Below are 16,640 nucleotides of genomic sequence, written 5' to 3'. Positions count from 1 at the left end.
CCTGGGGTTGTGAACTGTGAGAAAGCCTGAGAAAGGCCAGGGGAAGGGTGACATTCCCCCTGGTGTTGTGAGCTGTGAGAGTCATTCTCCTGAACCAAGAACCTTGGTGCAATTTACTAGTTTAAGTTATAAGTGTAAGGGACATAGATATGGATATTTTGGCACAGGACGGTGGACTTTTTAAGCTACTAAGACATCGTGACCGACCCATTAGCACTTCAGTTGAGGCAGGGAACCCCCTCATAGATATAGGGAAAGATGGGCTTTCTCTTTATTTTGATACCAAATAAGTGTATAGCAATCAATATGCCACCTGTGTGTCAGTCTCCCCCTTATGCATCCTTACCGTAAACTGAGATAAAATCAGACAGGTACTGAGGAGCTAGACGACTGATAACTTTGTAGACAAGGAGAAGTAACTTGAAAAGAGAGTGGCTGTGCATGGAGAGCCAACCACCGTGTTGTCGATGGGGAGAATTGTGGGAGGATCTGGGTAGGTTGTAGAGAGTGCGGGTAGCAAAGTTGAGGACTTTGTCTAGAAGGAGGAAGGAGTAGAGAGGAAGGTCAATGAGTAGGCTTGACCAGTAGTCAAAGTTTGCTGAGCACAAGAGTGGAGATTAGAAGTTTTGTAGAATGGTTAGAAAAAAGGACAAATGCTATGAATGCTGCCACACTATTAATGAGCAGGCGTAAAGCAGAGTACTAATAATGAAGCTGAGGTTAGCAGAGACCATTGAAAAGGATGATGAGATAATGCTAGCCAACCTGATAACAGAAGCATGCTAAAGCAAAGGAACAATCTGAATATAGAAAAAAAGGATGAAAGGAGTATATTAACCAGATGGCGAAGACTGTTAGTGACCTGGAGGGTGGGAGAGGATTAGCAAATGGTGATGTGTGTATTCATGAAATGAACGATGAGTTAAAGGTATTACAGATATTGCGGCATAGTACCAAAGTAGGCCCGAACGAAGCAAGTGCCTCCGCGAGGGTGGAGGGATGTTCTAAGTCCACACCAGGAACGCGGATGCTGAGGTTATTGGCTCCCCAGGTATCCATCTTCCAGGTGCATAATTGGTTGTTTTTTTTTTGGGAAGGCTAGCACTCGCGTGAGCCTATTTCCCTTAAAAAGAAAAAATACAACAGTAGGCTTGCACCCAGAATGAATAATGGGGAGTTGTCCCATTATTATTTTCAAGTGCGCAAGGTGGGTCGGGATGCAGTGCACAGAAAATCGGGGTGCTGGCAGATTGCGGTGGGGGTGGTGGACTGTTCAGGGAAGTTTGGGGGTTGTGGAATGGCCTCGTGTGAAGGGATGGGGAGGTGATGTGAAGTGGCTGGGAATTGGCAGTTATGCATGGGGCAATTTCAGGCAGGGAGAGGCTTAGGAGGCTGCCATGGAACACGGGTTAACTGCCATTGTACGCCCACATTCCACACCACCTGATTTGCTGGCACCTCGGCTCTGGTGTTCATGTGGGGGGGAAGTACGGTCAGTGAGTATTGGGGATTAGGGCTGGAAAGTTCTCATCACAAAGAGAACGGGAAGGTACTAATCTACAGGAGGTTTAGGGTCTGATTCACAGAGCCTTCTCCTATGGCAATGCTACATTATAAAAACACTTCTGCGAATCAGGCCCTTGGTGCTAAAGCGCAGGAAGTTAGAATATTAATAAATTAGACTGTTAGGGGGAGCATTACAACAAGCCAGAGGGAGGAAAAAAATAATTGATAAATGAATTGTAGAGTAAGGTAAAAAGATAGTCAAGCAAGTTAATAGCTTGTTCTAGACGCCTATGTTCAACCAGTGGGATACAGGTGTGAATCCCGGCAGAGCTGACGCAGCCCCTCATCGCTCGGTGTCGATAAATTGAGCACCTTCATATTTGGTAATAAGAATGATTAAATGGCTTAGAAATATGAGGAATCCAGCATGAAGCATTTTATCTCATTATTGTCATTGGTAATGACCGCGATGGTTGAGGGCACCAGTGAGCTTGAGGGGCAGAGGAGTTCTAAATACAAGGTCCCATGGCTGGATGCTGCGATTATAAACTGCGTCATCTTGCGCAGCTGTCTTTGCACGGATGTGTTGCTAACGGTCGTGTTTTCCTTTCGCCATGTTTGCATCCTCGCAGTGCATCACCTGCGGGAAGCCATTTAAGAAACTCTGGTCTCTCCACGAACACAACAAGATAGTGCACGGGTACGCCGAGAAGAAGTTCTCCTGTGAAATCTGCGAAAAGAAGTTCTACACCATGGCCCACGTGCGCAAGCACATGGTGGGTGAGTATTCACGATGCGGGCGAGAGAGGGCCACGAGGATGGCCAGCAGCATTTCTGATTTTCCAACAGACAACATACCATTCCCAGCAGCATCTAAACATTTATGCATTGAAGATCAACCACTCAAGTGTCTGTGTGATCTGCCAGCTTCTTTCTTCCAGTGTGTTTATTTTCTCATCTCACGTGCTTTGTTTCTGTGGTCTCTCCTTTTCTAGTGTTCAGACGCTGTAGTCTGTCATCTATCTACTGTGTGTTGCCTGTGCAGCTTGTCCTCATCTCTTTAGTTTGTGTAGCAATGCATGACCCTTGCTCCTTATCAATTTTGAGTTGTCTCTTCCACTCTCGGTCAAACCCTCTCCCCTTTTAGTGTTCATTTGTGATTGGCTGTCTTTGTCCTATGTATTCGGTTTGTGCATCTGTCCTCTTTTCATTTGTAGCAGTCTTTCCTCTTCAATTAGCTTGTCTTTTGTTGTCTTGTGTTTGTGTGGTTCTATGTCATTCCATTGCCAGGGTTTTTTTGTTTGCTGCGATTTTTTTTTTGCCGAAAAACTATCGATTTTTTTATTTTTATTTTTGTATTTGGGGGGGGTGGTTCCCTCCCAGTCCCCCCTTATCAGTTTTTACTACCTACTCCCCCCCACCCTATACTCCTTTAATTCCCCTGCCCCATATTTTCCGATTCGTTTTTTTGGCCAAAAGTTGTGTGGCAAAAAAAGCTGCGGGAAAAAAACCTGGCGATGAATGAACGTCGTACCGTTTGTGTAGCTTGTTACTACCTCATTTTCTGTCGATTTTGAATGTTTTGCTCTCATATGCTCACTTGCCGCAGTTTATCGTCTCCTGTGGTCCGTTTGTTTAGTCCTTGTGACAATGTAGTTTTTGCACGTTGAGGGTGCTGAACCATCATTTTCCCATACTTTCTCAAGTTCCTTCCATGGATGCTTCACCCGGCGTCTTTGGTTGAAAAGTTATTCCAGGGTAGATTGCTTCATTTACATCAATGAGTGTGCCATGGAGAATCTGGTGTTTTTGCATCATTTTGACAATTGACATCGATTTGGCCACGGGCCATTAAAATCAGTACCTGATGGGTAAAATTGTACTTTGTTTTACCTTTTTAGCAGCATTTGTGAAATGTATTGGCACATTTGCAAATTGCACGTTTTTTCTTGCTGTAAGAAAATCACTATGATCTGGAGGCTCAAACAAAGGAGTGCTTCCTTGGATATAGGTTTTGGTTCTTCCAAAGCATGGTGGTGGGTCTCGACTCCTGCGGCGATGCCAAGAAATAAGAACAAGTGAGAGCCAGAGCTGAATTGACTTTGTTTTTATTAAGCCTTCGTAGTGCCAGGTTTAGGTTGTAAAAATGTCTATAGAAACTTGGGGAATAAACTGAAAAATAATAACGGCTCGATATGTACCATAGTGTCACAGATGGGACGACACAAAGTGGAGGCATCTCCAAGTTTTTCCTGCACACTTGTGGTGTATTTTTTCCAACAGAAAAATAGCAAAAATCCTAATTTTATAAATCGCTCTTCCTCCAGGGTTGCTCTAATCTATTAACCAAAGTGCCAAGCTGGTGGCCAACACAAACGTCAAATCCTACTCTTATGAATGTCCATTAGCCTCCTGGCTAACCATAACCTTCCAACAGAAATATCTTGACAATTGGCCAACTAAGGTGTTCAAACCTAGTCTATTGATGTGTGTCCTAGTCGACAAACACATTAAAGGATTCCCTGGGTAATGCCCTTTAGGGGGTACTTTTCACTTTAGGGCCATCTTGATTTTTCTGGCTTGAGCAAGACCTTCTCCCCTGTCTTTTGGTTCTTCATACAGATAGAAAAAGTATTTCTCCCCCCTGACCCACTAAATCTAGATCCTTGTCCAGCAACCAATATTCTCACCTCACTGCCTGAGGTCTCCCCTCAGGTTTTCTTTTTGATTAGGGTTCTCCTTAAGAAAGGCCCACTCCATTGATCTTCAATCTCTGTATTGGTATCTTTGGTAACACCCCTGATGTGAGTACCTGATCCTGTCCACTATCGAGCATAACAGCAGTGTTTCTGCCTTGTAAGTACCAGAGTTTCTGCTCCCATACTGCTAGCAATAGACTACCTCGCTCCACGTAGCGGCTTCCTGGTTTCCCCAGGGAGCAGTGAATAGCATGTCTACTTGTTCCCAGCTTGTCCTGCTTAATGTCCTTCCTCTGCTCTTTTCTACACATGTGCAGAGCGACACACTTGTACGCTGACACAGGATTAGACTTTCCCAAGATTTACTCTTCTGTGGCCTTTTGATTGGCCCTTTTTCATTCATCCTTTAACTGGTGTGTTATTTCTTTGTTTCCCTTTTCGTATTGGGTGAATGTTAACTGGCCTCTTTTGTTCCCAATGACCTGCTCCAGTGCTTTATGGATGCGTGAGGACCCGGGTGGCAACGTGGAATCACTGGCGTGCTTGTTTGCCGCTCCATGGTTGTCGCCATACATGGGGAGAGCTGGTGTGGCATTTTTGCCTCAATTCTCGCTGCAGTCAGGATGCTTCGTCCCTTCTGAATAAATATCCAGGTATGCTCGTTCCATCGAACACTCACAGTTCACGGAAAGCGTCAGTTCGCGGTCTGTTTCTATTTAGGCCAAGGGCCGCTGGCACTTAAATTTATCTTTCAATGGCAGAGGGGCCAGTGTCTGCCAAGAGATATTTCAGATAAGACAAGCCCAGGGAATCCCATGCCATATGTCCTCTGGGATGCTCATTGGCTTGAGCCTGGATCATCCCAGTCCACTATAGCTCAGCACCTGAATGCCAAATGATGGAACGTTCCTCTAACTCACCCCAGTCCATAATAGAAGCAAGCCCTTGGAGTTTAGCATCTTTAGTAGGGGCTGCTGATCATTTTACGCGGTGTGTCTCCTAAATTAAGTGTAGATGTGAGACCTGCCCTTCAGGAAAGTCTTCCAATTTCTCATCTCAAGAAGACTTTTCCCAGCCTTTGAGACTCCTCTCGGGCCCCTCACTTTCTTGCTTTAGAGTTGCAGCAATTTGGTGCTATGTAGCATTTCGAAGTAAACTCATAATAGAAAACCAGGATGAGTGAGTGTTCAATGCAATACCAAACACTATATAGATAGGTGGGTGTACATTTTATCACCTATGTGTAGTACTGGAAATTGCTTGAGCAACCAGAAGCCAGAGCCAAATAGCAATTCAGCCGAGTATCTGGAAGGTATAGTAAAACTCCAAAAACCCGTTGATATGGTGGCTAGCATCGCATTTGATGTCTCTCTCCTTTCTGTCCTCTCTTTTCTCTTCTTTTGCTCTTCTTTTTTCTCTACTCTTCTCTTTTCCCCTGTTCTCTCTTTCTATCGTGTGTCGCGCTCCCTCTCACTCTTCCTCACTCCCCATCTCTTTATCTCCCTCCCTTACTCCAGGGGCCTAGTTCCACCTCTACAGTCTGAGTGAGCAGAGCAATTTCATGGATGGGATTTGGCTCAACCTCAAACCCCACACAAATAACAGAGCTATGAGCCGTGGGCATCAGATTCCGTAATGCCCACTATCGCACTAGGTTAAAGGCTTTCAATGACTTCTCCGAGAGAATGCAGATGTTATGGGAGGATAAAGTGGAAATTAAGCGTACAGGCAAACTAACACTTTTTGGTATAAGGGCACTTCCAACACTCTATATTGGAATTATGGTGTTGCCTATTCATGTCAATCATCCTGGGATCTGAGCACATGCTTAATTCTTTGCCCTCTTTCCAGGCTATACATTGATTTTCTTTCTAGGAGAAGTATATATGTGGTTATTGGTTATTTGCTTCAAAATTCAATAAACAGATGCAAAAGAATTAGTGTTTATACACATTGGTGGGCAGGCTATACATGGCTACCCTAGTCTCTTAGAGAAAGCTGCAGGCAGATAGGTGTGCTGAATGGTCTGAAACCTTGTTTCTCACTTTGCAGCATGAATACTCTTTTTTGCTGCCCCTATTTTACTGTAGCAAAGAAATTAAGGTGGTTTCACAAAGATGGGGTCTGCCCAAAGCTGGAAATCTGAAGCTTTCAAGACCAGGTTTACACATACATAAGATGACACAACTCGGGGAATAACCACAATATCAAATCCTCAGGGCAACAGGGAAGTAACTGATAACACAGAAGGCTCCCTCAGTCTCCCTGCTCTGGTTCCGTCTGCTGGCAGCCGGATTCCGACACCCATAAAGTAAGGATCACAAGTCCAGGGTTGGGAGAACTCCTAGGAGACCTGGAGGTTTATATCACTGAAGAAGGGAGCTTTCTCTAAAATCAAAACAAAGGGTTAACATGGATCAAAAGCACACTGTGTATCCACTGCTCTAAACGGGCCGCTGGTACTGAGCCCAAAACTCCAGGTCTGTGGCCTAGAAAGCAAGATTCCCAGAGTACAACATATTCGCCCTGTCTTCCGGACTTGTAGGGTCATAGCACCCTTCAATCAGTGGTTGGGTCTGATCCTGTTAGACCATGTCTGTAGTTTGGTGCCTTTATTGGCCTTGTCGCCTCCCAGGATGGGAGATGGCCTCTACTGGTTGTTGGATACCTCGTGTCTCTGGTAGATTAGAATAGGCAGGTGCGTACATCTCTCTCCTGTTCTTGGAGTCTCCTGGACTTGGCTAGTCTGTCTGGTACAACTGGTGGAAAGAGAAGATACACAGTGGTCTCTCCTGTCCTAGGGTTTCTCTGTGGGCTGTCCTTCCCTCAGACAAGTGGGTCAGGCATTCCCTTTACCTGCTTTGGTCTGGATAGCATCCCCCGACCCCCCACCCACCTGGGTAGAATCTTTAGGGTATTGGGTATTGGGGTTGTGACTATGGCTTGGTCACTGCCATGCTAGTCTTAATCCAATCCTGTCTTTCTGATATAGTATCATTGACTCACTGAAGCAATCTTCCTAGTACTCTGACTGCTCCTGACCAACCACTGTCCTAGGCTTTGAACAGGCCCTCTGCCTACCTGCTGTAGAAGTCATGCCTTATGGATCGGACCCCCTCCTGGTCCCTGGATCTTCCCTCCGGTAACTCTCTGGATGCTGAGGATGTTGGCCCCATCAGTCTTTTCATCCCAGCTCCACAAGGCTTGTCACCTACCCTGCCCATGTGACCTGAATTCTCCCCAGCCATGGCAGCACTGCTCCCACCAATTGTCTCTTAGCACTCTCCCTCCTGCCCGTTGGCCCTGTTTGCTTGTCCAATTGTGGACCTTTGTGTCCTCCTCCCGACTCTTTCATCATCCTCCTGCTCTTGCTCTCCCTTTTCCATATCCAGCCACTCCCAATCGTCTCCCCATCTTGTTTTCAACCTCTTCCTCAAGATCCTGCTGTCCCTCCTTCAACCTGTTTTTCGCTCTACTTCTCAATCCTTCCACCACCTTCTTCCTCCTCTTCTCTCTTTCTCTCTCTCCCCCACACACACAGACACACTTTCTCCTTCTCCTTCTCCCTCTTCCTTTCCCTCTCCCTCTCTCTCTGACGCCAGCTCCCAGGAAAGCTGTCCTCTCCCTCAGAAAGCTTGTGTAAATCGGCTGCCCTTTACACTGTGGGTAATAGAATGGTTGGGGCAGTAAGGACTTTGATTTGCCAGTCGGTTCCTCCCTGGTTTGACCTGGCCCTCTGTGCCCACCTCCTACCCTGGTGAGTCTCCTGCCTTAACTCCAGGTGAGGGGCATTCTCTACTGCATTAAGTTGTTTTCCCACCACGTTGGTATCAGGCAGAAATATCATTGCTATGGACCGACCCACAGTTCTTCCTGGGAGGTAAGTTGGGAACTGGGTGTCTGCATCCACCTGTGCATATGTATGTGAGCCTTCTCAGTCTATGTGTTTCCCACTGTGAGGAGCCAGGAATGAGACTCGGACACAAAGGATTCATGCTTTTGCTCAGCAACTTTTATTAATGAAAAGAAGGGGGTGGGGAAATGCCTCTCTGTCCCTTTCCTAAGAGGTGTTTCCCTACCTACAATCTAATTTAATTGTCTGTCAAAGTCAAAATGTCCAAAGCAAAAACTGTCCTGTGTCCGAAGTACTATTCTGTCCCTCACATTCTAATGAAATAAACTCTAAAGTGTAAAGGGTAATGTCTTTGGCCTTGAGTGGTTCATAAATGTTCAAAAATGAAAGTTCATAACTCCAACACAAAAGTTCCAACACAGTTTAGAATTCCTTCTTCCAGAGGTTGGTTCCCTTCCTCTTCATTTCTCTTCCCTTGGTTCCTTTTTCAACAATATAGATTCCTTGGGTTGCTCCTGGTGAAATGTACAAAACAACTTGACTTCCTCTCTCCCTCTTGTTGGGACACCTGGTGTTCACTTCTCATTTCCCTGGTTTCACACAGCCTTTGGCTGGTAGTGATACATTCTTGTCAGGACCCCTTGTGCTGATATACTTCTTGTATACTGTTCAAGTTGTCATTGCTTGGTATTGCATTGCTTCTGTATTTCCCTGAAGTTCCCTCTTGGTATGAAATACTTGCTTGCTCGCTCTCGCTCTCTCTCTCTCTCTCTCGCATACTTCCTTATATAACAATTTAAATATATATATTTCATTTCATTACATATTAATATTATTAATTTCAAATTTGAGCAATTTTAAAAAGTTAAAAACCGCAAACATTATAGAATTGGAAGATCCATTCATCAGATATGCCCAGAATGCCTCTGTAGCAATAAAATCAAGTCTATAAACACATGTCCTAAACAACAGTATTCTTTTCAAATTAAAATACGGGCACATAATTAATAGATGCTTCAAGGTTTCAATAAATTGATAATTCTTAAAGAATCTGCAGTAGCTCTCCTCAATTATAATTTGCTTACTTCTTGCTAATATTTCACAAGTGGGTAAGATAATCTAAATCTCAAAAAATCTCCAAGCCCTCTTTGGTGTGAAAAAACGTTGCATTTAAGCTGCTATCGTTCCTACCTTCTGTACTTTCTTAATGTTTACATTGTTTTGGCATAGATGCCAGTACACCCTGGTGACCCGCTTCCACTGGGAAGACTCACTGGCTTTCATTGGCATATTCTCCTTCTCTCACGGTAAGCCTGCAGCGCTTGTTCAGCGTCTCCTCTTCGGTTGCTGTATTCGCTTCTCAATGTCCCATGGTCCCCGCTGGACTCCTCTGCCTCGTGTCTTCAGGCTCTGGTAAGGTGAAGACTGCTTCCAAACACCTGCAAACACTATTAAGCCCTCTATTGGCTTCTGGCATTCCTGCAGTCTCTGCTGGGCTCTTGTGCTTTATGTATTCAGGCTCTGATAAGGCGAAGACTGCCTCGAAACACCTGCCAACACCGGTGAGCCCTCGGTTGGCTCCTGGTATTCCTGCAGTGTGTTACTCCTTGTAGTCATTTTCCCTGCTTTCAGTTCTCGAGCCAGTCTACTCCACGTCTCCTTTTCCAGCCTCACGGTCTCTCGGCACATTCCAAGATAGGCAGCTTTCTCTCTCCAGCAACTCTCTCGTGTCAGCTGCTCACCTGGTTTAAAACTCTGGGCACAGGTATTCGCTCGCACCGACAAGAGTGTGGGCTCTGTTCCAGGCTTTCCCTTAACTGCATTCCTCCATTCGTCTTCCTTGTGGCAATTCTTCAGTGGTTATGGCAATGGAAGTCCATTCTTGAATTCTTATAGAGTCTGTAAAGTCTGGGTAATTGTTCTTTGAAGTTACGTCAGTTGTGGATGACTTGTAGGTAGAAGCTGAAATGGTATTTTCCTTAATCTTAGAGGGTAAATCGGATCGTGATGACTTATATATCGCTCCCATTAAGAGGTCTTCAGCATCTTCCCTAAGTGGATGAGGTGAGGTGTTGCAGTAAGCCATAACGTATCGGGCATGGATGGGGTATCCTCAAGGGAGGAAGGGGAATATCTTTCCTTGTCCGATGGTGCTCTGCCACTTCCTCGGAGGTCGTCTCTCCCATGTGATCCCACCTCATATAGCTGCCCCCAGGGTCAGGATCAGGTAGCAGCTGCCGCCCCCTGGCCACATGGGGAGAGGTCAGTACACCACCGGGAAAGGAGTGAGGACACCATCGGATTCATCACACCACTGACGTTTGGCATGAGGCAGCTGTGCCTTAGATTATGGTTGCCAGTATTGAGAGGTCAAGGGGAAGTCTGGGGTTTCCCTCGTTACAACCTTGAGGGAGTGCACCATGGGGCGTGTGTCTTCCTCTAGCCCCATGGTACTCGAGTCTCCCTTAGCTGGTGCGGTCAACAGTGGCTTCATCACATAGCTCTTCCCCTTCTTTCTGCACTGCCCCAAGGTTCCTTGTCCTTCCTTCCTCCTCACCACCCAGTCTTTTCTGGCTTCTTTTCTGAAGGGACTGCCTCCCTTATCTTGAATGCATGATGGGATGCTATTTCCTGTTGGGATACATTTAGAGGGATTGGGTATGAAAGCGTGGAACAATTCTAAAGGCCCTCCCATGCTTTGCTTTGCGGCTCCATTGCCTAAATCTGGAAGAATAAATACCATTCATTAACAAGCACAGAGTATATATTTTTTATAACGCCCAAACTGTGCTATTCCAAAACACAGCTGTAGGGAAAAATTGCACTTGGATTCTTCTTTCCCGTTTTAGGAGCGAGAATACTGAGCTGGAGACCTGAGTTCAAGGGCCTTGCACTATGTAAACTAGTTGTGGGGCCAGCCCCTGTCTGCTGGTTGTGGTTCCTTTCTGCAGTTATAAGTTAACACTTCAAGCAGCAATCTGGTAAGGAGTTATATATGGAATACTTTGAACATCTTTGCTGCAGTATTGTTTGGTTATTGCTCCAGAAACACAAAGCACTTTACCCTTCAGTGTACATACTTCAGTGCCCTCTGCCTAGTTCACAAAGCGCAACGGTGCTCCAATCCCATCAGACTATATGCCCTAGATCAGCCATCCAAAACCTAACCTGATGCCTAAGAAGAAGTGCATGTGGGGGTTGGGGGGTGTGGGTAGTCATACCCTACACACCCGTGGAATTCCTCCCAGTGCATCTGTGCCTAGAGCCTAGCATCCTAAGGTTCCAGAAAACACTCTAAATGCACCCACCCCTATCTTCCTACAGCCTCTAAGAAAGCTTTCATTGAACGAGCCACAGTCCCCTTTAGTCCTTACCGATTCACAAGAACTTTCTCTGTAACCTCCAAATGCCATTGGTCCAATGGACGCCTATGCCCGATCCTCCCGCTGACTGATATTCTGTTTGCCCAGTTCACGGCCACTGGTGAGAGACCATCCTCCTCAAGGTTTCTGAGTGGTTTCTTGATATTCCTTCTTAGAAACTCAGGACCCCACAGTGTACCAAGGGGGCTGAAAAAACGAGAAGATCCGTGAGCAGGATTCATCTCCCGAACCCTCTGTATTCATCCTAGACCCCTTTTTTCAGAGGTGCTCCAAGCATCTGGAAAGTGTTAAGTAAAGCTCAAAAGCCTATATAAATAAAAAGAAGGAAAATTGAATCACTGGTTGCTAAGCAGCCTGTGAGCAGCTGCCCAGATGTCCAGACCTTTTCTTTGGTAAAACCTAAGGGAATTTAGTGTCCGCAGGTTCGCGTTTGGACTGTCGCCTAGATGCAAGTTTTCTTTTCTCTACTATCCATTGTTTTAATGGGTGGTTTTAATATATGTTTTTTGTTTGATTAGAGTTTAGAATATTTCTTAATTATTGAAAGGTGTATATGCTTCATCAACTGACATGGCGAGAGGTCTTACATTTCTGTGGCAATGCTGTCCAGTTTCTGCGCTGACCTCAGTTTTCTCTCCCTTGTGCTCTCTCTCTGTCTTCTTTTCCTCTCTGGCTTTTTCTTTTTCTCTCTGTATGTGTTATTTTATGTTATTTGGCATTTAAATAGCGCTCTATATATCATTGGTATGACCTCAAATCGCTTGTGGGTTGAACGCCCTCGGGAACCGTAGTCCAGGTCTATCGAGAGAGTAGGGTATCATAGGGTTCTTGGGTGCACTCAATATGTGAGCAGCTGATGCAATTGCCTGAAAGTAGCTGCATCCTAACATTAGGTGTGGTGATACTAGGATCAGTTGAATGTGTGCAGTCTGGAGGTTCAGGAGGTGAGATCCCGACCAAAGCCTTCAGGAAAAGCAACTTGAGGAGAAAATTAGAGCTGCACTACAAATCATAACTAATCGTGCAAAAAAAGAAAAATCATGAGGCCGCTTTGGGCTATGCAGGCTTTCTCATTGGTCACCACATGCCTTTCTACACATGCGCACCTGAAAGTTAAGCAGAAAACTCTCCACAGCTCATACAAAAATAACAGTATCAATAAGTCTCTCCATTGCGGTCTCTTTCAGTCCAAAGACGGGTTACATTAGTGGCCTTTTGTTAACCAGAGTCCCTATTGGAACCCAGGCAGAGCACCCCATAGTATGTCAGGTCTGGCGGTACAATAAGGCAATTCTAGATCTTACCATTGGTGGGGCAAAAGAGGTGCCATATTGTCCCAAAATACTCAGATCTTGTACAGATGGGGCTGCCAGTATAGCACTTGGCATAGAATGCCACACATTGCTGCAGTGGCCCAGCTGAATTGTGTTTGAGCTCAAGATGGGGTGTCAATGGTGGTGTGAGCAATGCATGGTAGACCAGCTGTTACTTCTCTCTCTTCATGTCTTTGTATCCTGCTCTTCCCGCAGCTCACACCAAGGACATGCCGTTCACCTGCGAGACCTGTGGGAAGTCTTTCAAGCGCAGCATGTCTCTCAAAGTGCATTCGCTGCAGCACTCCGGGGAGAAGCCCTTCAAATGTGAGGTGAGAGTTGATGGCCCATTCCCGCCCCACCCCCCCTTTGGGGAACCTTGTTTTCTTACTTACTCTGCTATCCCCCCAGACTGGTGCGGTGCCTTTGTGGTCTAGCTGTATGCCTGCTGGAGCTTTCTTACAAAGCAATCACATGTTTAGCTGATTTTCAAAATGATAGATCTTGCAGGTCAGCTCCTTCTCATGCCAATGTCCTCTATCAGTGCCTTGTATGGCAACTACTAGTGCAGTCATTTTGCATTCATATAGTAAGATAACCGGATGTTGATTCAAAACGATAGAATGCTTCTAATGCCAAGTTGATATAGTAAGGGAAAAACAAATATCAATGTGGTGCATTATGTTTTAATTACATTTCAGACTTCTAAGAATGTAGGGCGTTGTGTACGGGTGTTTTAAAATAGTGGCTTTGATTTTAGGGTCCTTCAGGTTGCCACTTTTAGCTAGAAAGTGCAATTCGAATGAGAGGCCATGGACCTTCCCCACATGTTTAAGTAGCTGCCCTTTATTCATAAAAAATCATTGTACTTTAATGTTTTTACTATTTATGAGATAATGCACTTATTGTCTACATTTTCACTTTCTGCACTTTCTAGTACATTAATTGATTATAAGTGAATAATTGTTTATACCCGCTAAAGAGTGCACATGTAATCCCAATCTGGCGTGATTAGTCATACAAGAAATACTTTCTCCATGTTATCTCCCACTTCTCTCCCCTATCTGCCCTCTCTTGCTGTCTGTCCCATTGCCATCTCCACTCTCTTTATGCATTTCTCTCTCCCTGCTTCCTCTCTCTCTCTCCATCTCACGCTCTCGGACCACCTCCTCATCTTTTGCTCTCCCTGTCTCTCCCTGTCTCTCTCTTTCTCTTTCTCTCTTTTTCTCATTCTCTCCCTCTCTCTCATTTTACCTCTACCCCTCTATTTCTGTCGAACCTCTCTCCCTGTAGCTCTTGAAAAGAAAAACATGCACACCATTATTCACATTCTTCAGTGCGGGCTGAGACTTTAATTAAGGAACTAGCTCCTAGCATCATACTAGGATGTTGAATAAATGACAGTGACACTATGGCGCTCATGTTGCTCCTGGCACACTGTTAATTGAAAGCGTGAAAGTCTGAAGGACTTCAATGAATGAGGTGCCCCATTTTCATTGATTGGTATGACGGAGCCGAGGGGAAGAACGTAACTTACTTTTCCGCTGCTTCCTTCCTCTCCACCATACAAATAGTCCAGCATTTGCGCCGGCATGGATTTTCATGCCGGGGCAAAGGCTGGGGATTACTATGGAGTCTGCCTGCTTGTTGCACCAGGAAAAAGTAGACAGACTCTATAAGAATACATTGTAAACGCTGCCTGCTATGCTATTTACTCAATTTGCACGACAGATTGCAAAATCGTATACTCTGCCTTTTGCCTTCCCCCCCATGCCGTGCAAATGGCAAAAATTTGGTAGCGGGGATCCATGTACATGCAGGTGCACATGTAATGGGTCGCCGCCGTCAAATTATGGGGGACGTCGAATATGAGCCCATATGGCCATTTATGATGTTGGTTGATTTTTTACACCGGTTATCACATGCAGTAGTTAAGATTACAGCATGGGGAAATCTCAGTGTCTCTGTATCGTTATAGCTGTACCACATACTTGTAGAACACATTTGGTATTTCTTAAAATATGCATGTCATTGTTGCTACATCAAGCATCTCTTTCCATCCCTGGTTGGATGATTTAAATTGATTAGTGGTTTAATCCCTAATTTACCCAAAGTACATTGTAGTTTTCATGGAAACGGGGGTGTGCAGTTGGGTGTTTGAAATGCCCACTTTTTCCACACCCTCCAAGTATTTATACCCCTACCCTTTTCTCTTATCTGCAAGGATGCACAAAAAGAGGGGGATAGATTCAACCACATCAATAACCTCAAGTAAATAATTTGTGTATGAGCAATAAAAAATATCATCTCTCAACTTTGAAACAAAAGGCCATTGGCAAGATAAAGTAATTACCCCTTTGGCTTATGTGATGATTCATGAGATCGTGTCACTTTTCCCCAGGAGGGAGCCATTCTCTGTGAGGCTAAGGAGCTTAGGCCGCTACCCAATATAGTTCCCTTAGGCGTTGTGTAAAGCAGGACCTCACAGGGAGAGACTCCCCTCATGGGAGGACAAAGACTCCCACTCTGTGAAGGAACTCCCTAACCCCTTTTCCCTTGGGACCAAGTCCTTGTCAGAAGTCCCTTAAAACACTACTGTCAGTTATTGCAAGGCTTTTCCTGTCTTTGCTCTCCGAATTAATATGACCCAGATGAAGACGAACCAAAGAGATCTGCAAAGTAATAACAGACTGTTTGGCTATAGTACTGAGAAGAGTTGGCCCCTATGAAGCATAAAGATCACCTCAACAACTGATCATCATGCTGAGAAGAGTTGGCCCCAAGGAGGCATAATGATCATCTCCACCACTCATCGTAGCATTGAGATGAGGTGGCCTCGAGGAGTCCTAAAGATCATTTCAACAGCAATAAAGAATGACCCAAACTCTATGCTGGGCAGGATCGAGCCCCGTAAATAAAAAGTGCGAAAGGACTAGGAAGAAGAGAGAGCAGCCAACATGAAGCCAGCCCAGCCGGGAAGTTCGAACTTGGGGACGCGAACCTGCAAGGACGTTGATCCCCAGTGGCAGGGACACAGCGGAACGGTCAGCAGTGCATGACGTCAGAAATCAAGCTCCTGAAAAATTGAAGAGAGAAAGAGGTCAGTGGTGGCGTTACCTCGGGGAGGTAGACCATGTGGTCCAGCAACTGCACCGGAGCTGTATGTTCCAAGTCTCTGTGGAGCTGCAAGGACGAAACGCGAAGAGGAAGTGAAGAAACCAGGAGACACTGAAGCAATTTGACCCAGCCTAACTCCCCAGGTGCAGCCAGTGATGCAGTCCTGATATACGCCAGGTAACGGGAACAGCGGGAGAGCCGGAAGGTGGTTGGGACAAATACTTAGTCTAGAGAAGTTCAGGAGTGATCTCGCTCATCACAGTAGTGATAACCAGACAATCCAGAGTCAAGAGAAGCTCTGGAGTCATCTCCCTGATCACAGTGGGGATAGCCAGAGACCTAAAAGTCAAGAGAAGCTCAGGAGTAATTTCCCTTGTCACAGTGGTGATAATCAGAAAACTAAAAGCCAAGAGAACCTCGGGAGTAATCTCCCTCATCATAGCAGTGATACTCCAGGATACAAGAATCAGGAGTGCATCGGGAAGAGTCTCCCTCATTAGAGTGATAATCCAAATAGGATTAAAGAGGAGATTAAACGACAAGAGCTGTCTAGAGGCAATCTTCAGAACATCATAAAACTGGGCCGAAGTATTGGAACTGCAAAGAAAGCTTTCAGAAACCCTTGGGAAGAAGTAAAGAGACTTTTGGAGGACTATTGCTAAAGACTATCCCAAGGCAGCCATTAGGGCTGTGAAAAGTAGGTCAGGAGAAGGGAGTCATTCTCCTGACCATGCATTCTTTGTTGAATCAGAAGCCTAAGCAAAGGATT

At 45.4% G+C, this 16,640-nt stretch overlaps 1 protein-coding gene across 2 annotated transcripts in view; it reads left to right on the top strand.

Annotated features, from left to right (window-relative positions):
• The window catches only part of ZBTB47 (zinc finger and BTB domain containing 47), a 276,446-nt gene that overhangs the window by 192,736 nt on the left and 67,070 nt on the right, over positions 1-16,640 (top strand). For both annotated transcript variants that reach the window (XM_069647766.1, XM_069647765.1), the window contains exons 3-4: positions 2,139-2,286; positions 12,971-13,086. In XM_069647766.1, the coding sequence (XP_069503867.1) occupies positions 2,139-2,286; positions 12,971-13,086 (264 nt within the window). The remainder of the gene's footprint in view (positions 1-2,138; positions 2,287-12,970; positions 13,087-16,640) is intronic.

The sequence above is a fragment of the Ambystoma mexicanum genome, chromosome 2q (genome assembly GCF_040938575.1).
Source record: "Ambystoma mexicanum isolate Mex_15411 chromosome 2q, UKY_AmexF1_1, whole genome shotgun sequence".
NCBI lineage: Eukaryota > Metazoa > Chordata > Amphibia > Caudata > Ambystomatidae > Ambystoma > Ambystoma mexicanum.
Note: the sequence above shows the minus strand (reverse complement) of the source record. Positions and strands in the feature narration are given on the sequence as shown.